This window comes from Oryx dammah, unplaced genomic scaffold (genome assembly GCF_014754425.2).
Source record: "Oryx dammah isolate SB20612 unplaced genomic scaffold, SCBI_Odam_1.1 HiC_scaffold_15, whole genome shotgun sequence".
NCBI lineage: Eukaryota > Metazoa > Chordata > Mammalia > Artiodactyla > Bovidae > Oryx > Oryx dammah.
Window position 1 is genome coordinate 10,677,626 of NW_024070199.1, and position 26,248 is coordinate 10,703,873.

Below are 26,248 nucleotides of genomic sequence, written 5' to 3' on the forward strand. Positions count from 1 at the left end.
GTCTTAAGATAGCAGTTTGTGTAGCAGATCTAATTAAGAAGTTTATGTAACAGATCTGCAGGGTTTTTTTTTTTTTTTTCCTTCCTTCTTCACTGGGTTCTTTGAGCTCAGTTTGAGTGTTACTAGCTTTCGCCATGCAGCGGCCAAGTGCTTCTCGGGCTGAAAATTATCAGCTTCTGTGGGATACTATTGCTTCTTTAAAACAATGTGAACAAGCTATGCAACATGCATTTATTCCGGTAAGGGACATTTCCTTTTATTTTCTAGAGACTCTTTCACTTTCCTGCTATTTCTTGCTTTATAGCTATAGGTAAAATGCATATATTCTATGCATTTAAAGATGTGGTATCTTCTTTGTAGTTCTTGTTTGAGAAAAATAAGTCTTTTTTTGCTCTGTGTGAAATCTGAATGATTAAAGGGTTAAATATTGATCGGTGAGAAAAATAAACAATGGTCCAGGGAAACTTACCCTACTGAAGATAGTTTCTAATAGTAACAAGTAGTAGAGAAAGGGCGCAAGATTGATATTCTTCAAATTAACATTTGAAACAGTCTACAGTATGTATTTCCTGGCTGGTTCCCCCAAACGCACTTGGAATGGCCAAAACGCACTTAGAATGGCTTGAATATCTTTTTGCAGTGGGTTTGATACTTAGATCAGGAAGCCAAAAGTTAGTTTTATATTCTGATTCTTTGCTTGCCAAGTAAAATCTACCATAAAGCCTCTCCCTGAGAAGTGTGTTTGTTCCTTTAGAAAAGTAGTGATGCTCTGCTTAGAGATTTGTAAAAATGGTTTAGAAATTTGTATTTTGAAAGTGCTTAGATACACAAGGTGAATTAATAAGTGAGTGAGTGTCATTGTGTTTTCCACTGCAGATATAATGTCTGTGCTTATAATGATCAAACCAGAAGAACAGGCTGGCTACATTTGATAGGCTGAAGTGGGGTGAATGGACCTGCAAGAAGAATATAAAAATATGTGATTCTTTTAGTAGATCTTTTTTGAAGGATTGAGATCATCTATTAAAAATAAGAGAATACTCTTTAAAACTAAGACCTGTAAACAATTATTTGGAATTCCTTAAGAAAAACATTATTTATGACATAGAGTTGGTTTCAGTCTTTGAAATACAAGTTGTTTTAACTGACTCAAGTTAGATTTCATTATGTTTTCCTCAGTAACTGAGGAATCACCTGTTTTAAAGATTTAAAGTTCTTCTCATTGAATACTGTTTTCTGGTTTGATCTCTGTAAGTTTATCTTAATTGTCGAGAACATAAAACATAGTTTTTGCAAGGGTTTAAACCATTCTTGGTGGGAAGCTTTCTAAATCAGATTAAGTTATAATTATTCTACTTTGAACTGGAATCTGCTGTGTAAAGTTTGCTTCTCCTATCTTTGTTAAACTCTCCCTCCTTTGTTTTATCATGAAGATTATGAAGCTCAGGTGTCTCCTCCTTTGTAGAGCTTTCTCTGGCTAGACAGAGCTATTTTCTCCTATCTCAATTCCTTGAGATCTCAGTCACCTCCGATCTATCACCCAAATTATTTAATTGTATTTTCTTGCAATTGTATTTTCTTTCTTGTATTATATTGCAACTTCTTGGAGTTAAGGAGAAAGGAAAAATACATTCGAAAAAGGAAGCAATATTTGTTGGTTTTTTGTTTTGTTTTGTTTGCAACTTCTTGGAGTTAAGGAGAAAAGAAAAATACGTTTGAAAAAGGAAGCAATATTGTTGGTTTTTTTGTTTTGTTTTCATGTATCAAACTCCTTAAATATGGGCTGTATCTATTCCTAGGGTCTACCATAGTGCTTAGCACAACAGAGTGCTTGGTGAGCATGGGCGGAATGAATGAAATCAACTGAGTGTCTCCAATTCCATCATTTCTAGTTACTACATGGCAGTTTTCATCACCAGCTTTGTCTATACTGACTTCGTAAAATTATTTCTATTCAAATCCATCTGGAGATAACAATAAACCTTGACTCAAGCACTGCAGTGGCTGCGATGGTGGGAGTGGTGATGTGTTAGTGCAGAAGATAGACCTTTCTGGGGAAAAATAGACTTGGTTTCAGTTACTGTAGTCCGTGGGCTACTATTCTTCCATTCTTGTGCCTGGGTCCCCATATTACAGACATTTACATAGGCATATTCAAGTTTTATTCATATTTTCTTCATTTTGACTCTTCTAAATCTTTTCCTAACAATATTAGGAATTTGCCAATCTCTCAACTCTTCTCAGATTGCTTCCAAGTCTTGCATTAAATGTATCATTATGTCATTATAATTTTATGAGGACTACTTTTAGAAAACATAGCCATTGTTAAAATATTACTACCAGTTGAAAATAATTCTGATTAAACTGAACCTCAGTTTATTTAGTTTTAGAATCTATAATTTAGATAGCAGGAAAGAGCTTCATTTATTCCATATTTTATGTACTTTTTAAACCCAGTGATATGTATTTCATATACACACATTTACACAACTGAGTATGTGACATTCTTGGCTAATGATACCCTTCATTTTTTAGGATATCCAGCTATATTCTTAAACTACACATCTTCACAATGAGGCATTAAGCATGTTAAGGGAATTAAAAACTATATTGACATATTTATCTTCTTTAAAATAGATGTGTTGTCTTTTAAAATAAAACACTAAGAGATGAATGATATTTAGGAAGTGTAGACAGACTTTGATGTAGCTGATCTTAGAAACACTGACCTGAAATCTTCACAAGCTGTCCGTGCATCTCCTGTAAATGTGGATTACTAACACAGCATTAGAATACGGGGCCACCTGGCTCGTCTGGATCATCTCTCACACTCACAATAAGCCATAGATCACAAGCAGTTTTTCAGCCAGTGCAGTTGTGTACTAATAATAAACCTTACATAAAATCTCAAGATATAATCTTCCCAAGAGAACCTCCATGTGCAACCTAAAATACACGGTGGAGAGAGGAAACACAGGATAAAGCCTGAAAGTGCACTCCAACTTGTCTCACCATCACTTTGGCAGAGACACTGCCTTACCCCTTGCCCAGCTGGAACTTTACTCTCTTTTGCTGAAATGTACAAAATCAGTTTTCCTTGTGTTGCTAGCCACCATGTTTGGTTTTGGTCTAATGTGAAGGTCATGCAGCTTGTCAAGCACTGGTCAAAATGCTAAAATGATTAAATCAACAGAACCCCTGATGATACTTATATGGAATTCTGCCCACCAGGAATTTTCAAATGGACTTTGTTGAGTGCCTTAAGTACCCATGAATTGCTCTAAGAATAAAGGGGTGCCAAGCTTCATGGATCTCAGTTGGGTTATGGAGATCAAACAGAATTTGATGATGATGGAAGAGGGCATTCCAAGTAGAAAGGAATCGTAAAGATATTTACTAATTGTGTAAAGATGGTTCATTTTCCATCTGATCTTTCATTCAACCAGTATTTACCAATTATATTTTATGTATCAGAAATTATGCAATATGCCAGGGCAGATAGCAATAAACAGCACGAGTTCAAACCCTACCTTGAGGGCATTTAGAGTCAAGTGGATTAGGCAAACATTAAATGAACAATTACATATATATCTGTACCACACACTTGAATACTATCTTGTGTGAGTTGTTCATAGTATTTGTCACAATTGTAATTTAATATTGCATGTGTGCATACACAGATATGTGTAATATACATCTATTATCAAAACAGTATAGCAATTATAGATATTTTGCAAAGCCACTGCAAACTAAGCAAATAAATCATTCTTTGCCAAATATTTAGTCTTAAAATGCATATTGATTTCTTTAGCAAACAATTAGTACATCCTTTCTGACACATCCCGAACTTGGTACTTTAGTATAAAAGCGATAGTAAATGCTGAGCACCTATCGTGTGTCACATACTGTTCTAAGTCCTTCACATATATTTCATCCAATTCTGTCAACAACTCTCTGATGTGGGCACTATCATGTCCACTTTACAAAATTTACAGAGGTTGAGTAACTTTCTCATGATAACACAGCTAATAAATGGAAAGGCCAGACCTTGAAACTAGTTATTTGGCTCCAGAGCCCATTTTTTTAATAGGTTCACTAGAATAAGGAGAAAATCACTGAAACCAAAACAACTGCTGCATAGCATGCTGAAAGCAGCAATCGAGGGCTATACAAACCACAGTAAATGCAGCAAGGTAGACATGGTCCATTTGCTTGGATGGAGATGAAAGATGACCAAGGAAGAATAAAAAGAGGAGAGAGGTCTTGAGATGGTTTTAAAATAGTGGTTTATCAGGTGAAGAAATGAGTGAGGCTGCCACAGTAGGTGCAAAGGCCCTGAGGCATGAAAGAATAGTATGGAGTGAGGCATATTCATCAATTTTCCTCGAGTCCTCATCTTCCTCTTTGAGCATTCAGAAGGAATATCAGGAACAACAAAGATGAGAGATGGATCATTTATTTAAGGTAAGAATCCTCTATGCCAATCAGAAGAAGAACAGAACAGTTATAGAGCCACAAAGTGAAGTTCCATCTTTTAAGACAACTCACATTTCCTTCCATGGGACTTGCCTCACACAGTGTAACCAGATGATATACTTTCTGCCTCATTATTTCAACCCTGAATAACACTCCTTGAAGAAAAATAAGAGTAGAAACCTACATCCATACTGCTTTAATCCACACTTTCTTGTTTCATCATCATCATACCAACATCAAGTGGCCCTAATATTAATATCTCCATTTTAGAGGATCAGTACCTTGTTTAAAAATCATATAGATGCTATGACCATGAAAAAAACCAGGCCTTCAAACCCTAATTCCATCTGCCTTTCCCCTTCACCCCCATTGTGGTTCTTTGCCTGTATCTCTTGTGATGTGTCTCTGTTTTATATTATAAGCATTCAAAGGATTTCTCTTGTTTTCACATGACGCAGTAAACTCTTTGCAGAGCAAAACCATGTGTTTCCTTGGGAGGTAAATCTGAAAAGGGGAAGGTATATGTTTACACAGAGGGCTTCCCTGGTAGCTCAGTCGGTAAAGAATCCACCTTCAATGCAGGAGACTGGGTTCAATTCCTGGGTCTAGAAGATACAGGAAGAGCCTCTGAAGAAGGAAATGGCAATCCACTCCCATATTCTTACCTGGGAAATCCCATGGACAGAGGAGCCTGGTGGGCTACAGGTCACAAGAGTCAAACATGACTTAGCGACTAAACCACTACCAGGGCTGATTCATTTTGTTGTCCAGCAGAAGCTAACATGACCTTGTAAAGCAACTATACGCCAATAAAAGTTTTTTAAAAAGAAAACAAAAAACCACATGTGTTTCCTCTGCCTACATACTAGAGTCCTAAGTACACTGCCTTAAATATGATGTTTGCTGAACAATTCTGTATGTACTGATTAATACTTAAAATGTAAGAACTTAGGCAGCAGTGAGGTGATAATGAGGACATAATCCTTCTTTCAAACATCCTTGAAACCTGTCTGTTCTGCTCCACCATCGCTTTCACAGACCCTGCCTCCAGCCCCTGGATGTTGAATTTAAACCATTGTAAGCTTAGGTCAGCTCTAAATTGGGTTTGTTCAGTGATGAGTTTCAGTCCTAGTTCACGGTGTTCCAAGTGTGTTTTCTCCTTTCCGGATTCTAAATATTACTTGACTCATCATTCTCAATCATGTCGGATTTCTTTTTCTATTTTATTGCTCTTAGCCTCGCTTTGCACTCGTGTCTAGTAACACCCCAGTTTTTAGTCTATTTCCTCCCGAAGAATATGAACAAGGCTATTAATGGAATTTCTATTAGTAAAGGAATAAAGATGGCACTTAATCTATAGAGATGTTCAACCTAAAGAGGATGGAAAAAAAAAAACAACCCAAAAACTATATCTGAAGCAACCTGGATAATTGCAATAGCCTGGATCTGAATGAATGTTTGCAGATTCCTGGTAAAATAGAATGGAATTGTCACTTTTGTTTTTGAACAAAAGGCAAAATCTTGCTATCTTGTTATCTTCCTCTTGTGTGCAGTTTGCTTTTCTTTGACTGCTGGTCTTGTGATTTCTGTGCATAGGCATCTGGAGTCTATGAAAAATTAACGCCAGGTGCAGGATGCCTGGTCTTTGTTTCAATATTGCTCATTGTGAAATGTTTGTGTTGACTCATCAGAATGGGGTATTAACACAGATATATGTTATGATACAGTGGAGTAAACCCCATCCTCTGCCACGCCCACTTTTCTCACCTACTCTGTAAACTACAAAAACAGGTCCCCAAACATTTTTTGTTACAGAACACAAAAGCAGACTGTTGTTTAGGGTTAATAATAGCACTCTTCCTCCAAATAACAACAACAAAAAAATCACACACATTAAGCACAGAAAACCTTTAATGAACTAATAGTAGAAAAGACTATACTGTACTCCTTTTATCTTTTTCTTTTTTTATTAAAGGATAATTGCTTTACAGAATTTATTGTTTTTTTTTTTGTCAAACCGCATCATGAATCAGCCATAGGTATACATATATCCCCTCCCTTTTGAAACTCCCTCCCATTTCCCTCCCCATCCCACCCTTCTAGGTTGATACAGAGCCCCTGTTTGAGTTTCCTGAAACACACAGCAAATTCCCATTGGCTCTCTATTTTACACATGATAATATAAGTTTCCATGTCACTCTCTCCATACATCTCACCCTCTCCTCCCCTCTCCCCAGGTCCATAAGTCTATTCCCTCTGTCTGTTTCTCCAATGCTCCCCTATAAATAAATTCTTCAGTAGGATTTCTCTAGATTCTGAATATGTGCATTAGAATACAATATTTATCTTTCTCTTTCTGACTCACTTCACTCTGTATAATAGGTTCTAGGTTCATCCACCTCACTAGAACTGACTCAAACACATTCCTTTTTATGGCTGAGTAATATTCCATTGTGTATATGTACCATATCTTTATCCATTCATCTATTGATGGACATCCAGGTTGCTTCCATGTTCTAGATATTGTAAATAATGCTGCAGTGAACAATGGGACACATGTTTCTTTTTCAATTTTGGTTTCCTCAGGGTATATGCCTAGCAGTGGGATTGCTGGTTAATATGGTGGTTTTATTCCTAGCTTTTTAAGGAGTCTCCATACCACCTTCCACAGTGGCTGTATCAATTTACATTCCCACCAACAGTGCAAGAGCATTCCCTTTTCTCTACTCCCTCTCCAGCACTTACTGTTTGTAGACTTTTTGATGAGGGCCATTCTGACCCGTGTGAGGTGATATCTCATTGTGTTTTGATTTGCATATGTTGAGCATCTTTGCATATGTTCATTAACCATCTGTATGTCTTTGAAGAAATATCTTTCAGGTCTTTTTCCAACTTTTTGATTGGGTTGTTTGTTTTTTGGGCATTGAGTTGTATGAGCTGCTTGTGTATTTTGGAAATCAATCCTTTGCCAGTTGTTTCATTTGCTATTTTTTTCTTCCATTCTGAGAGTTGTCTTTTTACCTTGCTTATAGTTTATTTTGCTGTGCAAAAGGTTTTAAGTTTAATCAGGTCCTACTTGTTTACTTTTGTTATTATTCCCATTGCTGTAGGAGGTGGGTCATAGAGGATCTTGCTTTGATTTATGTCATTGAGTGTTCTGCCTAAGTTTTTCTATAAGAGTTGTCTTAAACGTAGGCCTTTAATCCATTTTGAGTTTATCTTTGTGTGTGGTGTTAGAAAGTGTTCTAATTTCATTCTTTTACATGTAGCTGTCCAGTTTTCCCAGCACCATTTATTGAAGAGGCTGTGTTTGCCCCCATTGTATATTCTTGCTTCCTTTGTAAAACATAAGGTACCCATAGGTGCATGGGTTTATTTCTGGGCTTTCTATCTTGTTCCATTGGTCTATATTTCTGTTTTTGTGCCAGTACCATGCTGTCTTGATGACTGTAGCTTTGTAATATAATATGAAGTCAGGAAGGTTGATTCCTCCAGCCCCATTCTTCTTTCTCAAGACTACTTTGGCTATTCAGGGTCTTTTATGTTTCCATATGAATTGCGAAATTTTTTGTTCTAATTCTGTGAAAAATGCCTTTGGTAATTTGATAGGGATCACACTGAATCTGTAGGTTGCATTTGGCAGTATAGTCATCTTCACAATATTGATTCTTCCTATCCAGGAACATGGAATATCTCTCCATCTGTTTATGTCATCTTTTATTTCTTTCATCAGTGTCTTATAATTTTCTGTGTATATTTCTTATGTCTCCTTGGGTAAATTTTTCCGTAGATATTTAATTCTTTTTGTTGCAGTGGTGAATGGGATTGATTCCTTAATTGTTCTTTCTGATTTTTCATTGTTAGTATATAGAAAGATTTTTGTGTATTGATTTTGTATCCTGCAACTTTGCTAAATTCACTGATTAGCTCTAGTAACTTTCTGATACTATCTTTAGGGTTTTCAACGTACAGTATCACGTCATCTGCAAACACGGAGAGGTTTACTTCTTCTTTTCTGATCTGGATTCCTTTTATTTCTTTTTCTTCTATGATTGCTGAAGCTAGGACTTCCAGAACTATGATGAATTATAGTGGTGAAAGTGGACACCCTTGTCTTATTCCTGATCTTAGGGGGAATGCTTTCAGTTTTTCAACGTTGAGAATAATGTCTGCTGTGGGCTTATCATATATAACCTTTACTCTGTTGAGGTAGGTTCCTTCTATGCCCATTTTTTGAAGAGTTTTAATCATAAATGGGTACTGGATTTTGTCAAAGGCTTTTTCTGCATATATAGAGATTATCATTTGGTTTTTATCTTTCAATTTGTTAATATGGTATATCACAGTGATTGATTTGCATTTGGATTTGAAGAATCCTTGCATTCCTGGAATAAACCTAACTTGATGATGGTGTATGAGCTTTTTGATGTGTTGCTGAATTTTGTTTGCTAAAATTTTGTTGAGGATTTTTGCATCTATGTTCATCGGTGATATTGTCCTGTAGTTTTCTTTTTTGTGTTGTCTTTGTAAGGTTTTGGTACCAGGGTGAGGGTGGCCTTGTAGAATGAGTTTGGAAGTGTTCCTTCCTCTGCAATTTTTTGAAAGAGTTTTAGGAGGATAGGCATTAGCTCTTCTCTAAATGTTTGATAGAATTCTCCTGTGAAGCCATCTGGTCCTGGGCTTTTGTTTTCAGGGAGATTTTGATCACAGCTTCAATTTCAGTGCTTGTAATTGGGTTGTTCATAATTTTTATTTTTGTTTCTTCCTGGTTCAGATTGAACTTTTCTAAGAATCTGTCCATTTCTTCCAGGTTATCCATTTTATTGCCATATAGTTGTTCATAATAGTCTCTTATAATCCTTTGTATTTCTACATTATAGAAAAGGCTGTATTTTTTAAAGCTTCATTTAGATATTTTTATTTAGCAGGAACATGCTTAAAAACAGTAGAGACTGTAGTTTTTATTTTGTATAGAAACCAGAAAATATATGTACTGTTTTTACTATTGCTACCGCCGAAATGACCATTACACTCTTATTTCTGCTTTGTATTTTCCTTATCTTTGTCTGTCTTATTTCAGTTCTCAAAGCAGTGTAAACTAGATTTTTTTCTCATTACTACTTCGTAAGGTAAGGAAGGCAGATTTTAACATCCCATGCTATTTATAAGGGGCTTCCCAGGTGGTGCTAGTGGTAAAGAACCCACCTGCCAGTGCAGGAGGTATAAAAGACATGGGTTCAATTCCTGGGTCGGAAAGATCTCCTGAAGGAGGGCACGGCAAACTACACCAGTATTCTTACCTAGAGAATCCCATGGACAGAGGGGCCTGGCAGGCTGCAGTCCATCAAGTTGCACAGAGCTGGACACGACTGAGTGATTTCACACGCACATGCACAGGGTTTATAAGAAAACTGAAGTGGCCGCGATCAGAAGTGGTTAAGTACAAAAACATAGCCTAGTCGGGCCAGACTCTCATTCTAGTGCACTTTGGCTCAGATTCAGAGTTTTAGCTACTTAAAAAATCTATGTCTGTATCCTGGCTCTAACACTTGTTGTCTTGGGAAAATGCTTAACTTCTCTGTACCTCAATTTCATCCTCTCTAACATTAGATATTATACAGATCTTTTTTAGGTTTGTGATTTAAATGAAATAATGTGAATTAAACCCTTAGTACAATGGCTAAGCAAAGAAAGTGCCCAGTAAGGGTTGCCATTATTAATATTGTAAATTTTTAATATTAGCCCAACTGTGTCCTTTTACAGTTTGCAGAGGGTGTTTTTGTTTGTTTTCATAGTTTTTAATCTTTGATCCCATTTGCTTCTCAAAGAAGCACATGAGGTTGACCAAATAATTTTCAATTTCCATTTGTACTTAAACAAAAAGTTTCAGAGAGGTTATTGACTAAGACCATTGTATGAGTGAGAAGAGATGTCTTATTTGTTAGATGACCCAAACCCTAAACCTTTTTTATTACTATTTCACTAATAAAAATGAGGTTAGTATTAAAGTCAGGAATCATCCAATTCTTATTTATAGTTGGGCATAGCCTTAGAAGTAATTTAGGGAGTTAGGTGACCTGATCAAGTTCTGCAGTGGTGCAGCAGTCCTCGCTAGGCTTCATCTACTGACACCAAGGACAGGACTAGGGGCTGTTCTTCCCATAACGTAAAAGCATCACGTGCAAACGATTTTTGTCAAGTTAGAATAGGCAAAGAGGGCTCACGAGATGTCAGGCTGCAAACATTATATTCATAAGGAAGTCATCATCTCCTTTCCAGTTGGTTGGGGAAATCCTTTACAGAACGAACGAAGGCTCCAACGTGTCTGAGTTCACAATTCCAGGAGACAAAGTGGTCTAAAAGAACACAGGAGAGTCAGCCTTGAAAGCATCATTTCACTCTCCACCTTGTGACAGAGTCCCCATGTGCCAGAGAACAGCTTCCTTTCTGCCTTCTTTCCCTTCATTCCATTCTTCTCCCTTATGCCTACCTTCTTTCCTCTAGCCCACAGCAACAGGTAATATTCCTTTATCTTCCCTCTGATGCACAGAACGGTGGCATTATCCTAGGCCCAGGAGGAAGTAAATTGGCAAAGAGAACCCTTGCTTTGCCGAATAACTGAGGGTAAGAAAGCCATTTGGAAACTGAGAAACCCAAATAACATTGGCCGTGCCACTCTAGGAAGCTGAGACAGCTGTGGGGCTAGGAACTGGGTGGCATTTTGGAGAGATCTGTAGGCTCTTGGCTGTGGGACAGAGAGTTCATTGCCTAGTCAATGACAATATACAAACACATCTGCAGAATATATTCTTTGGCACCAGCAAATGTTGGCAATATTTAGCCAACTTCTATTTTTCTAGTCCCCATTCACTTCTCCTTTTAGTCAATTCTTTCCCCTTGTTTTTCCTCATTGAAAATTATTTCAAATAAGACATTAATTTTGAAGAAAAATGGGTAGAAGTAAGGTTAATAGATGTACAGATGTTTTCATAGTTTAAAATAAGGGAAATTGATCTAAAATGTTGTCTACTCTGTTGCTGTCACAACCCAGCCCAAGTGGCATCATTTAAAAGCAGGTATTGAAACATTTTCCAGACCCAACAGGAACATAAGCACCTTATCTCTTACTAATAGTGAAACAGTAAAGCAAACTCACACCTCCTCTTCATCTTTCTGCCTCACATTTTACCCCGTCTCTCAGACACACACATACACAAATATTCTAGAAACGAAATATTTTAAGACTTTCTCCATGACTGTTACATTTTAAACTTTGAACATATGATCTACTGTCAAATTATGGTTGGTAGGGGGTAAAAATGAAAACAGACCTTAGATGTTAGGAAACCTTAGCGTTAAGGCTTCTAGCACATGGAGAAAGGCAAAAATGGAAGAAAGAGCTCGGTGGTAATTTTCTGTTTCACTTCAAGTCTTTTTGACTCTTTAATATGGCAGAGAATTCTTTGCCACTAATTGCATAGTCTTGAGGCCAGAAAATTAACTGCTTCATTAAAGAAAAAAAAAGAATTCAGGCTCTAAGCATGATCATACAAAATATAGATTATGAAAATAATCATAAATAGCTTTTTGAAGTGCCTCATTTAAGACATACAAAACCTCATCCTTTATCCAGCTAATTAGAAGCTACTTATATTATTGATCTTTTCCCCATTCGACTTTTGTCTTATTTTTCATGCCTTTCTTAATGCCATGTCTTCTGACTTTCTGTATCTGAATGGTAAAAGCAGAGGTCATCGTTATCCAGAAGGGTGACTTGTGTAGCATCCTGCCTTCTTTCCAGTATTTCCCAGCAGGTCAAAATTTATGATGAGTGAAATCAGATCCTTGATGAGACAGACGCTTAGGGGTTATCCATTTCACTCTTTACTCCTCAAATATAAAAATAAATTGGGAGGCTCACTGTATTGCCTTTTCATCCTGAGTTCCAGAATTTGCTGGGTCTAAAACTGAGATCTCCTAATTCCCCATCATCCATCTTTATGCCAGTGACATAATCCCTTGGCTGGCTTGTGGTTATTTCCAGGGAGATAGAGTACCTGATTTTTTTTTCTTTTTTTTTTTAAACTTTTTATTTTGTATTGGGGTATAGCCCATTAACAATGTTGTGATGGTTTCAAGTGAACAGGGAAGGGACTCAGCCATACATATGCATGTATCCATTCTCTCCCCAGACCCCCTCCTATCCAGCCTGCTACATAACATTGAACAGAGTTCCATATGTAATATAATAGGTCTTTGTTGTTTATCCATTTTAAATATAGCAGTGTGTGGATATCTATGATTTTTGAGAGCCATGCAAGACCTACCTAAGATGTCAGGTTGACACCATTATAAATAACTAAAAACATTTTAATATTAAAAAAATAGATGAATATGCACTAAAATATATTTAAAACTACATTAATTTTTAAAAAGAGAAAACATGAGACTGCAAATAAATGCCCAGTTTGAAATGGATTTTTTTGGATATATCTTCACACTTATCTGAAAAATTCAAGAAATTCTTAGGATGCCATTTTACTTTTTTCACAGTGTTTTGAGTCCTTAGCTTTTTCACCAGATTCCATGCTTCCTCCCACCTCTCCAACTTCTGGAATCCACAGTGAGGTAGTAAATTAGAGCAGGGAACATTCCCTCGCTCCAGCGGACTCGGAGTCAAAAAGAATGAGTCTTGGCTCCACTAATTTTTAAGTCTTGTGACCTTGGGCCATTTGTTACCGGTTCATGCCTCACTTCCCCTATCTGCATAATGAGCATAATTATAGCGTGCACCTCAGAGGCTTGTAGTGAGAAGTAGCAAAGAATGAGTGTAAAGGACCAGCATATGGTAGGCAGGGAAGGATCTTTCTGTTTATAACTTTCCTTAATTTACATGCCGTGGTTCAGAATAGGATGGTCTGCAGTGCATGGCAGCTCCGGACGCTCCCATCAGCAGCACCGGCGGTGTGGCAGAGCAGCTTGCCGCCAGAGGACAGCGTGTGGTCACCCCTTTCTACCCGTTGCACTTTGGTCTCATAGGTTTCTCATGAATCTTTTATTTTATTTTTTTTCTTTTAATTGGGTTATGGTTGCTTTACAATGTTGTATTGGTGTCCACCTCATAACAAAGTGAATTGGCTCAGTGTATACATACTCCCTGTCCCTCTTGAACCCTGCTCCTCTCGAACCCTGCTCCTCTCCACCCCAGCCCTCCAGGTCACCACGGAGCACTGGGCTGAGCTCCCTGTGCTAAACTGCAGACTCCCACTAGCTATATGTTTTATACATGGTAATTAATGTGTGTGTGTCCCTCCCATCCCCCCAACCCACTCCCCCTGTTCACACATCTGTTCTCAACATCTGAGTGTCTGTTCCTGTCCTGCAAATAGTTTCATCTATACCGTTTTTCTAGATTCCACATATATGCATAAATATATGATATTTGTTTTTCTCTTTCTGACTTACTTCAGTCTGTATGACAGACTCTAGATCCATCCACATCTTTACAAATGGCCCAGTTTTGTTCCTTTTTTATGAATGAGTAATATTTCATTGTGTATATATACCACATCTTCTTTATCCCTCCATCTGTTGCTGGACATTTAGGTTGCTTATCTCTTGTTGCTGCGGTTCTAGTTCCAGAGGTCTTCTCGCCTGGAAGCTTCCATAGACAGAAGAATCTGGTGGGCTATAGTCCGTGGGATCGCGAAGAGTTGGACACGACTGAGCACATGTGTCAAAAACCCATTAATGAACATCTTTTGGGTTCGTTGTATGCTAAGCACTGTTCAGAGTGTTGGTGGAAGTGAAGAAACAAAGCAATAAAGTAGGTGAAGAAATGAAGCTGGTGAAGAAATGAAGTAGGATGAGGGCCCTGCCACCACAGTGGTTATAGTTCCATCAAGGAGATTAAAAATATCACACATGAGCCACTGAACCATCAACATGTGTAAGAACAGAAAGAAGCGTTCATTAATAATGGCAGAACTTGGTGCTTTCACATAACTTCTATTATGTTTATAGTTTACTGTGAACTGTAGTGCAAATGATGAATGTTTTAAAATTTGGGAAGAGCAGGAATGGATAGATTGATACCTGCAGTGGATTGAGGAAACTCTCACAGAGTCTGGGACTTTAGATTGTTCTTGCAGGGTGAATGGAGTTTGGTTAGGAAGATAAGAAAGGGGATGGTGGTTGCTTCAGGATGTGGTGGGGAAGAAAGAAATGTCAACAGTGACCTTATGGTAGGCATCAACAAGGTGTATGCTTGGAGTAGTTAGAGTTATGTCCCAATGGAAGAAAGGAGACAACAGAAGGGAAATAAACAGAAATCAGATAGGTCACCCACTGTGGGCAAGGCCCTGATCCAGACACTACAGAAGAAGTGGTGTGGGACCAGGTATTTGACAGCTTGCTCAGGATTCTGATACCTGAAACTGGAAAAATACAACTGCACTGGGACGCTTATGGCTCTTTGATGGCTTCACAAAGTGGAGCAGATGGTATCCACATAGCTCTTTTCAGGAATAACACTGTGCGAGTGGAACAGTGAAATAAGCAGGTATTGTGATTGTGGCATGGGGCACATTAACCAACCCACATCAGACTTGAGCTAATGACTCCATTTTTTCTGTGCACTCTTCAGAGGGCATTTGCACACACAGATGAAGCAGTTAGATTCGTAAATGCTCACGAGTGCATCCGTGGGATTTATGGCACCATGAAAGAATAATGGGGTACAGTTTAGAGTCAGAGGACCTAGGTTTGAATGTCAGCTTTTCTCTAGACATCTGACTTTGGGAAATTCACTCAAGCACTCTGAGGTTCAGCTTACTTCTCTGTAGAATTCTACCAGTCCCTCTGGGGCTCTGTGAAGAGTAGATAAAAAGCACAGATAGAAATCTTACCATATTTCCTGGCACACAGTGGGCATTGGTCAATGAATGGTAGTTCCCTTTCCTCTGCCTGTGGGAATGAAATGAGCTAATATGCGTGGACACACTTGTTAAATTATGAAACACGATATAGGTAGCCAATCTAATATAATATCTAGTTCAGTTTGAGTGATGGTCCACAGACCTAATTTTAGTGAGTCATTTATTTTAGCCTTTTATGCTAAGTTCAAAGAGGTATGTGGATAGAGTGTAGGATGAAGGTTTGAAGAGTCTTCATAACTAACAGAACAAACAATTTTTATCTGTTGCGTCAAATTAGATTGATTCTAGAAAAAACTTATAAAGGAAGGAAAACTCTTTAGTTCTGGGTCTTTGCTTTCTGTCCCTCATTCTCCAGGCTGGCCCATCTTTTCTGTACTTGGGTTAAAGAGGTGCTCCATGCAGCCTAACTAAGACCCTTAGGATATCATTCATTTTTTGCAAAAGATTATACTACCTTGCATTTTTAAGGAGGATCAAGCAGACATGTTATCACTTTAATCCAAAGGGAAAAATATTTACAGTGTATTTTTCAAAGATCAGTGAAAGAATTCATGTTGACTAAAACAGACTTCTGGACACTTACCAGTTTTTAATAGGAAACAGAAGCAAATGTTTTGTAGTGAAGTGTTATCCACTTTGGAACCAGACTGATAGGTTTGACTTTTGACCCTGCCATTACTGTCCTGAAGACCTTGGACAAATTACTTAACATCTATGTGCCTCAGTTTTCTGTAAAATGAGGATATTATTATTTTTATTATTTAAGAGAGTTTGGGCAAGCAGAGTTGAATCAAGTTCAAGTCAAACATCTATCTGACACTTTATTCTTATTTTCTGAGCCTGTCTGGTGATAAGCTAGGTGGATAATCATCCCTGCGTTTTATTAAGTGCTGGGGAGAGAACCAGGGTCTTAGCTTCCTCCGAAGTTGTTCTCTTGAGACATCCTGCCATGGACGTTAACCTGCAGTTATGCCCTGGCTAGCTAAGCCCTGGGCCCTTAATTGCTCACTCACCCACTCACCTGTTGCTGCCTCAGTGTTCTCACCTTTGAGGGGAGTTGTCCTATGTCACTGCAGGGTAAGGATAAATGAGGTGACAGGCCAGAGCCTCTTGGTGTTACTGTTGGTAATGACTCTTCCAGAGAGGCAATGTGAAAAGGAGAAGAAAATCCAGAAAAGCTAAAAACAACCACAGTAATAAATAACATAACCTTACAGCTATGGAGCACATCTCTTTCACTTCATGTGCGTTATTCCCCTAGCTAACTCCTTAGGAAATAGGTTAACTGGAAAATAGCATTGTCCCATTTTTAAGTGGGGTTTTGAAAGTGATATAGGGACCTAGAAACCCTCAGAGAACTGGGGAATTGAATCTGAGTCAGTATGGGGAGAAGTTTCTCTTCAGACTGGGAAAGAGAAACTAGCCATTTTCAGGGCAGAAAATAACTGCATTTTTTTTTTTTTTTAAAGTCTTACCTGGAAAATCTCAGGAGAAGGAATCAGGAGCCAGCTTGTGTTTTGGGGTTGGAAAGGCCTGGATTGGACACCCAGATATGGGGCTTCCCTGGTAGTTTAGCTGGTAAACAATCCACCTGCAATGCAGGAGACCCCGGTTCATTTCCTGAGTTGGGAAGATTTGCTGGAGAAAGGATAGGCTACCCACTCCAGTATTCTTGGGCTTCCCTGGTGGCTCAGCTGGTAAAGAATCCTCCTGCAATGTGGGAGACCTGGGTTCGATCCCTGGGTTGGGAAGATCCCCTGGAGAAGGGAAAGGCTACCCACTCCAGTGTTCTGGCCTGGAGAATTCCATGGGCTGTATAGTCCACGGGATCGCAGAGTTGGACACGATTGAGCGACTTTCACACTGTGGTACCTCTCAGAATTTCTGACCTCAGGCAAGTGGTTTAGCCACTTTGAGCCTTATTATTATTATTATTATTTTTAGTGGAATGATAAGGTTTTCCTTAGGATATCTTGAGAAGTAAATACACTGATGTATCTTAAGTGTTTATCACAACCGCTGGGACATAGTCGTCTTCAAGAAGTGCCTAATATTCTCTTATAGTTATTCTTGTTGCTGTTGTTATCCTATCTTCTGTTTTGATACTGAATGATTATGAGCTCTGGGGCATGCCACTTCCTTTCTCTGTCTCCATTGCCTATTTGTAAAATGAAGGGTAGAATGAAGCTGAGGCCTTAAGAATCAAAGGTTTATGTTTCTACAGTGGATTTGTTTTTCCTGTTTTGTTTTTCCTCTCTCATGTAACCATCAATATGCTTCAATCCGTCATTTAGCGGTGATTTTCTTTGGAACTTACTCAAAAAAATCCTGATTCAGTCAGCCTGAGGGTGCCTATGCTTAGCCTTCTACTGAGGCATCTACAGTCTTGTACATACAATGCACTAGGGCTCACTGACTGGGCTGGAGTGAGGAAGGCAGGGTTCTGGAACCATCCCAGATCAAAGTGAATGTCTAATTTGGCTTTCAGCTGGCCTCTGAGTTGTTGGTGACTAGTCATCATTAGAATCCAAAGAGTTCTGGTAAAGTCTGTTCCCATTCTGAATGGTAGTAGAGCATGATTGTCAAGAGCATGGATTCTGGGGGCGGGGGGGAGGGTAAAAACACACACACACACACACACACACACACACACTACTATAAATAAAATAGATAAAAAGCAAGCACCTACTGTATAGTACAGGGAGCGATATTCAGTATTTTGTGATAACCTATAATGGCAAACAATATTGCACATATGTATGTAGGTATGCATAACTGAATCACTTTCTATACACCTGAAACTAACATAACATTGTAAATTAACTGCACTTCAATTTTTTAATGGTTAAAAAATAAAATAAAATTATATAGCTTAGAAAAAAAGAGCAGAAACTCTGAGCCAGACTGTCAGATTATTTGGGTTTGAAGATGGATTTATTTATCAGCTGTATGGCTTTGGGAAAGTTACCTAACCTGTATTTTCTCACCTGTAAATTGAGAACAAGAGTGTCTCATTGGGTTATTTGATGACTAAGTAAATTAATATAAATAAGTGTAGTAAAGTGCTCGCCTTTAATAGTATTGCCCATCCCAGTGTTACTATATCAGGAAACTGGTTGTAATGGGGTTTCTTCCTGTTCCTCTATGATGTTGGACCATTCTGGAAATTTAAAAATGTGATGTGGTTGGGGGTGGGGTGGACCCCTGCCTCGGTTTACTGCCTCTGGTTCTCTGCTTTCCTGGAACCCTTTCTTTTCTCTCCTTCTTTCCTGCAGTCTGTAGGGGGGCGGGGGGGGGGAGGGGTGAGAATCACAGATCCCTATTATTGGCAGGGTCCTAATCTTACTTGAAGGACATACCAGGATTTGAAAGATCTTCTTGAAAGATCATCACTACCTCAAGATTTCAGGTAGTGATGATACTCAACCAAGCAACTATGGATCTTTCAAGGAGAAAAAAGAAAGGATTCCAGGAAAGCAGAGAACTAGAGGCAGTGAACTGAGGCAGGAGTCCTCCCACCCCCAACCACATCACAGTTTCAAATTTCCAAAATGGACCAACATGATAGAGGATTAGGAAGAAAACCTAATAAAAATAAAATTATCCTGAGTTTGGCTTTTTGCATACCAATTCAATATTTAATGGCACACCTCTTATTTCAGGCCTGATGGGTTTGTGGGTAGTAACCCCCATGTTCTATTTCCCTGGTTGGAATCAGAACATGATCTGATTAGGGTTCACCCAGATGGCAGCCTTCTTTGTGATTATGAAGCTAAAGGACAATTACTGTGATATCTTGGAGCAGGCAATCTATGCCAGCTAATAGTTATCTTGAGCTTCTGAGATGTCACCTTGTCTCACTGAAATCATATGCACACACAAATGGACTCGTTTTAAAATTTTCTGTGGCTTCCATTTTAGTCTTCATGCTACACTGTAGACAGAGCCAGTGTTACTCGCCTCTTCAGGAGCCTTGTTCTTTAAGTCTGACAAGATAAGCCAAAGATGCTGTATCCCCAAAACAGCTCATGAGTTATTCTTGCCATATTTTACCTCCTGTTTAATTTGGCCTACTGACAGCCAGCTGCCTTCTGCTTGCATGTTCCAGGTCAGTTGAAATCCCTACACGATTCCTAGCCCCATCAATGTTTTTATTCAGTTCCTAGTGTATTTAGGTCACTTAGCTGTGTGGGTTTCTCTTCTTCTCTAGTTTGCTTCTTAAAAGCTTAGTTATAAGGGCTTCCCTGGTAGTCCAGTGGTTAATACTTTTATCTTCCTATGCAGGGGATATGGGTTCAATCCTTCATCAGGGAACTAAGATCCCATATGCCTTGTGGCCAGAAGAAAAAAGAAAAACAATATTGTAACAAATTCGATAAAAGTCATTAAAAAATTGTCCACATTAAAAAACAAACAAACAAAAACTTAAAAAATAATTTAGGTACAGGCCTGGATTCAGTCTTCTGACCTTCCCACTGGTTAGCCTGCAATAGACCTCACGGACTGTGTTATTTGACCGACCAGCTTCTCTGCTACCCCTGCCAGTACCTTGCTTGAAGAGGCTTCCTCTGGTTTGGTGACCACCTGCCCATTTATGTCAAGGTATTTCACACATCTGGCACTTAACAAATATAACATTAGTTGGAATTAATGAACCCCTTTGAAAATATGCATTCCTAATGTAAGACTCTTTATTAGTTACATTATCTTGGTGGCAAACAATAGACATTTAGTTTTTCATTTTTACTATCATGAGCAAAGTTAATAATGTACTATTTGACTATCCCATGGGATTCAAGGACAGGAAGGTGGCAGGAATTTATGAATAACTTGATCTATTAATTTGGATTGTATCAGTATTTTCTCTGCTTGCTTCTGTCTTCCCTCTGATTAGCTTTATTCTTCCTTCTTCCTATAAACTGGCTTTTCCCACATGGAAGAAAGTGTAATATAAAAGGCAAGCCCTTCTTGTCTTATAGTTTGGGTTGCCCAAGTGAGATTCATTTTCTTAAGCCTTTATGTTTACATTCAGACAAGCCTTTAAGCTTCTGATTTAAAGGTCTTCTTTTAACATATTTGATACTGATAACTCTCTCCAGTTAATGGAAATCAGCAACTTGAAGGGAAATGCTGAAATCTGCTAAATCATCCACTTGATTTAGGGGTTTCACTAAAGAGGATATGCAATATGGAGAGAGAAGGTGTGTATGGCAAGGCAGTGTGGAGATGATGCTTAGTACTTTAGCTATCAAAGTACCTGGGGACCTGGTTTTCACATGCAGAAACCAAACTAGGCACGGACTCGCATGGTCTCAAAGGTGAGAAAAGAAACAGGCAGCAGGACAAGCCAACACGACATCTGGTGAGAGAAGCACATTTGTGGACCATACCTAGAATTCTCCTGGACTCTGTTCTGCTCCCACTTGGGGCACTTATTCTCTGCTACTGTGTGCCACTGAGCACCCGGCAGATTATAAGAAGCTTCTGAGAAAATGGTCTGGGGAGGGCTCTGCAGCAGAGCAATGGGATTTTCAGAAAGCCTCATGTAGCAGCTCCGTGGGGGTATTGTGCTATTCAGAACAGCCCACCCTGGCATCTCCTTGGCACTCGCATCCGGGAGTTGCCAGTGTTAGAGGTACGTGAGGTATGCGTGTGCTCACACAACCCACGAACATTTGTTCATGCATTTTTAGTGACTGTCATAGATGTAGGAATTAACTGCACTTCTAGATCTTTTTAGCACCAAGAAGGAACAATGAGCTTTTCACGTTACACAGATTTGTACTTCAAGGTTCACAGACTTTACATCCTCCATTTATGAACTAATTATTATTTGAAAAAACTGGATAATTCAGTATTAATGACTGGTTAAAGAAAGAAGATGATAGTAGATATTAGAAAGTCATCACAGTTTTGTTGGTAACATAAGATTATCTCAGAAATGCTTTCCAAATCTTACAAAGAGATATTTCCTATGTACTATACTTTATAGCTTCACTTAGTCAATATTTCCTAAGTATTTACTGAGCTCTTTCTGTGTACCCAGGTGCTGTGAAAAATTCTAGGAAAATAAATAATCCTTGTGGTTGCAAGTGTCTAACTGGAAAGACCAAATTTACATACATGAAATGGAAAATAGCAACAGAAACATAAAAAGTGATAAATGGCGCTGTATAGGGAATGGATCTATGTATAAAATTTATTTCCAGACCACATGAATGCAATTTATAAGAGGGTAAAATGAGTTGAAAGTCCCAAATCAAATCAAAGCATATTTTTTGATCAAAGTATAGTAGATAACAAGAAGAAATACAAGTACTGGGTATGATATTCAGAAAGTTTTCAGTAGTCTAGTCAAGGAGACAAGATGCAAATCTTTTGGGAGTCCCAGGAACCAATTAGAAGGCATAGAAGAAATATCATCAAGACGAAAAACCAGAAACCATCAAGGAGTTACCTGATGGCTTTCAACATCTACTATGCAAGACCCTGCAGCATTTTCTACCTTCAAGGTGGTCTTTAATTTGCCTGAGTCTTACTGGCTGGTCTAGTTAGAGAGCTCAAATAACTGTAGAACTCCAGTGGTAGAGACTCTTAGGTAACGGACTCATAGAACAGCTTAGTGTGCAAAAATGAATTTTGAGGTCCGAAAGGCTGCTGTGAAAGCTCAGCTCTCATTTTCCCTGAACCTCAGTTTTCTCATCTGTATCATAGGGATATTAACAATAATGCCTCATCAGTATGGTTTTGTGGAGATTAAATGAGGATATATATGCATGTTATTATAAATGGACAAGTAGTATGTATTTAATAAATGGTGATTTTCACCACCCAATCAGTTCTCTTTAGTGTAACTGTGTCACTAGCATAGGATTGATATTACAGAGGCAGAAACAATGCACAATCCATCCAGAAATATTATATCCTTATGATAGCCCATCGTTAAGGGCATTAGCTAGTAACAATATTTAATATTGATTGTGAAATTTACATTTACAAAGCCCATTCAAATATATCACCTCATTTATTCTTCAGATAACCTTTTTAGAAAGTGATTATTTCTATTTCCATTCTACAGAGAAGGAAAATGAGGCAAAGAGAGTTAGTGGGCTTGCCCCCAGATCAGATTACCAAGAAGTTGCTGAGCCCCCAAATCATATAATCAGGAAGTTGTTAAACCAGACCTGAGCCCACGTCTTCTGACTCCAAATGTCATGTTCATCTCCCTATGCTACAGGCTTCTTAACAGTTTTGGGGTAGGTTCCAGTGGAAACTTTCTCTAAAGCCTATGTTTATCCACAAAGTACTTGTTATTAGGACTTAACAAATAAACCCTGAATATTTAGTTGACTTACTATGTAGACATGTGTAGCAGGGTCGTGTTTCAACGACCAATGATTTTAGTTAAAACTGGAACTCTGTTCTCTAAAATCTGCTGGATTGCCATTTGTTTTGTCTTTCGATTAGGATCCCATAGGCATAGATTGACATTAGAAAGCTGTTAACTCTTGTTAACTCCAGAGGGCACAGTTAATGAAATGTCCCCAAAGTTGAGCACTTGCGCAAACTACCGTGTCGTATAGGACAGCCCCCGATTAATCATGGTGAGACCATTTCCTCTATCTAAATGAAATCTGCAATTTGGAAAGATTAAAGATCCTTTGGGGGATGAAGGAAAAGTTGCTGTGAAAAGTCTAGAAACTATAAAATAGATCTGCTCAATATTCATGAAGTCAGATTGGCTGATGCAAATAGATTGCAATCTCTTATTTTCTAATGACTTGGCTTGTAGCACTCCTACATCAGTTTTATACAGATTCCTACTCATCTTTAAAAGGAATGGCTGCATTTTGTAGGGTTTTTTTTTTAAGAACTTAAGCATAACTAATACGATTTTCTGCCATGTTTGACTAATTTTTAATTTTCTACCTAAGGGTTTCTAAAGCAGATTTTCAAAGGTACATAAATGATAAAGAAAAAAAATTGACACAGCATGCAGAATAGGGGAATATATGTAAAATGTCAAAAAAGGAATGCTTCTATTTTGCATTGTATACAATGTCCTCACAAAAGCCAGTTTAAAGAAAAGAGTTATGGTGTTAGGTTTAATTTTGCTTCCATAGAGAAAAAATCAAAATCCTTTAGCAGAGTCATTTCATAAAGAAATGTTTAACTCCTTGCCAAAGTTATTAGAAGTCACTGCCTCTTACACTGCACAAGTCCTCACGTCCTCCCCTTTTCAATTCTGTGCTTACTTCATTTTATTCTGTGGTCAATGTAGCAAACAAATATTTGAAGGAAGGAGGGTAAAGGGAACTCTGAGTCATTTCATTTATCCCCCTAGCACCCGACATAGTACCTATGCAGGTTCTCAAGAAATATTGTTGAGCTCTTGGTTAAAAAAGTTAACAGATCCTATCTCAGAATAGACTACTTGTTATTTAAAATTTTTTCTACTTCTCTTTTTTAGGCCAGCCCTGCTCCTATAATTGTCAACACAGACACTTTGGACACGATTCCTTATGTAAGTAACATTTTTATTAAGACTGTCTTTAAAAACTGGTAGAACTTAATCAACAGAATTTAAAATACAGTACATATTCAGTTTCAACCAATCCAGATAATCTCATGAAATGATGTATAGAATGAGTTTTGTGCATTTTCTTTTGAAATTTGCTAACTCAGAGTTTAGGCATGCTGATATTTTCCTCTTTCATCCATTGTTTTGAAAAACACAAGGGTCTATCATGAGAAAACAACAAGCTGATTATGATCAAATAATATTAGTTTCTTAGGTGTTCACTGAAAAGAGATTGAATTGTCTCTCAAAAGATAAACTTTTCAGGTTTCTTGGTAGAGGTATACCCAAATCAATTTCTATGATAGAATCTGGGTAATCTGGATATAATATATGATCAATAAATATTTGTTGGATTTTGCTAAGCTGCTATTAAGAATTGGAGCAAAACTTTGTGAAGGGAAAGTCTACCTATATCTATCTATATATAATATACAATAAGATGTATGGTTTTGTAGAAACATGGAGCATGAGATAATAGGAACAGGCAGGTCAGTAAAGCCCCAGGTTCTTATTCTGAAATATAACCACTATGATGGCCAAAATTCTCAACGATAGAGTCTGGCTGGGTGAGGGTGACTGGAAAGTGGTGCAAAGCACAATGTGGGTGAGTGGCTGACTTATGGAGGTCTAACAGAGCTTCATGAGTGGCCCTCACTGATACGGTAGAGCAGAGTAGTTTAGGAAGATGGGGCAGATTCAGATACCTACAGACAAAAGGTTTGAGGCAATGAGAAGGGCTGCAGGCATAATGGACAAGAACAAAATACAACCTAGTCTTTGATTAAATGAGTACAAAGTGCTTGGTAAGTACTAGCTATTCTCAGTCTTAGACCCTAACCTCTAATGCCTACATGGGCCAAGCAAATCACAGAAACAGATGGATCAGGAAGCAGGGGGAGAGTAGGGAATAGAAAGCCCATGACTTTCCAAAGGTGGGGGCATGCAGCAGCAACTTGGCTCCACTGGGTGGGTCCCAGAGGGAAATGGGATCAAGAGTTCCCAGATCATTCCATTTTTCAAGAGAAGTCAGAAATTTGAATTTTTTATACAGTTTTGCAGGCAACTAACTCAGCAGAAATTCAAACTCTATGTGTACCAACCAAAGCATGTCTAGTCTAAAGGCTGTCCTTCAGGAGACACCTGCCTTGGAGGAACTGAAAGTCCTGAGCAGATTCTGCAAGCCAGGCTGGGCCACAGGGGAGTGGGGAGCCAGAACTGGAGTACAGGGTCGGGACTTGGTTACAGGGACAAGTGATTAAAACTGGGACACAGGGTCAGGACGAGAATAACAGCAAGCTTGACTTAATGCTGAATCACCTGAACTACTGAACTAGGGCTTCTTAAATCTCTCTGAACAAGAGTCATTTGGGGTCATGCTGGAAATGGGGTTAAGCTTACCGGTAGGAATCAAGTGGCCCCAGTTGTGGAAAGTAAAGGACTCTGTTGGAAGGAAGCAAAGCAATTATAAAAGACACATAATGTTCCTATTCTCTCTGTCACTCTTTCTGCTTTCCTTTATTCATCAAAGATTTGTATCTGGATTGGACTTTCCTGGTGGCTCAGTGGTTAGGAATCTGCCTACCAATGCAAGAGATGTGGGTTCAGTCCCTGGGTCAGGAAGATCCCCTGGAGAAGGCAATGACAGCCCACTCCAATATTCTTGCCTGGAAAATCCCAGGATAGAGGTGCCTGGTGGGCTACAGTCCATGGGGTCACAAAAGAGTTGAACATGACTTAATGACTAAACAACAACAAATATCTGGATTACTGTATACCTGACATTGTTTTCAGTGCTTAACAAATATTAACTCAATTAATCCTCATAACAACCTTATGAGACAGTACTATTGATTTCTCCATTTTACAGATGAGAAAACTGAGTATTAAGGAGATTAAGTAACTGTCTCAGAATTGCATAGGAAGAAGCCGAGCCAAGAAGGAACCTGGGTGTCCTGGCTGTAGAGTGTGAGGCCTTACTTAACTCTGATCTTGTGACTGCTTGTTTCCACCTTCTCTCCCTTCTTTTCTACCTCTCAGCCTAAGAACAAAGTTTTCTCACTTAGCCCTTGGCAACATGCAGTTTTTGATGGAAGACAGTTTGTCACAGCGGCTTCAATACCCTTGGGAGAGGGATGCGTGTGCACACACACACACACACACAACTGTATGTATTATTGAATATATTATATATAATACATATATAAAAGGATTCTATGTCTTTATTATAGTAAATCTCTTTACTGTATCCATTGGC

At 38.4% G+C, this 26,248-nt stretch overlaps 1 protein-coding gene across 16 annotated transcripts in view; it reads left to right on the forward strand.

Annotated features, from left to right (window-relative positions):
- DLG2 (discs large MAGUK scaffold protein 2) overlaps positions 1-26,248 on the forward strand; it is a 2,338,778-nt gene that overhangs the window by 1,440,549 nt on the left and 871,981 nt on the right. For 14 of the 16 annotated variants that reach the window (XM_040255566.1, XM_040255568.1, XM_040255582.1 and 11 more), the window contains one exon: positions 23,884-23,937. In XM_040255566.1, the coding sequence (XP_040111500.1) occupies positions 23,884-23,937 (54 nt within the window). Of the gene's footprint in view, positions 1-81; positions 240-23,883; positions 23,938-26,248 lie in introns of those variants that run through there. The other 2 variants (XM_040255580.1, XM_040255581.1) reach the window with 2 other exon arrangements.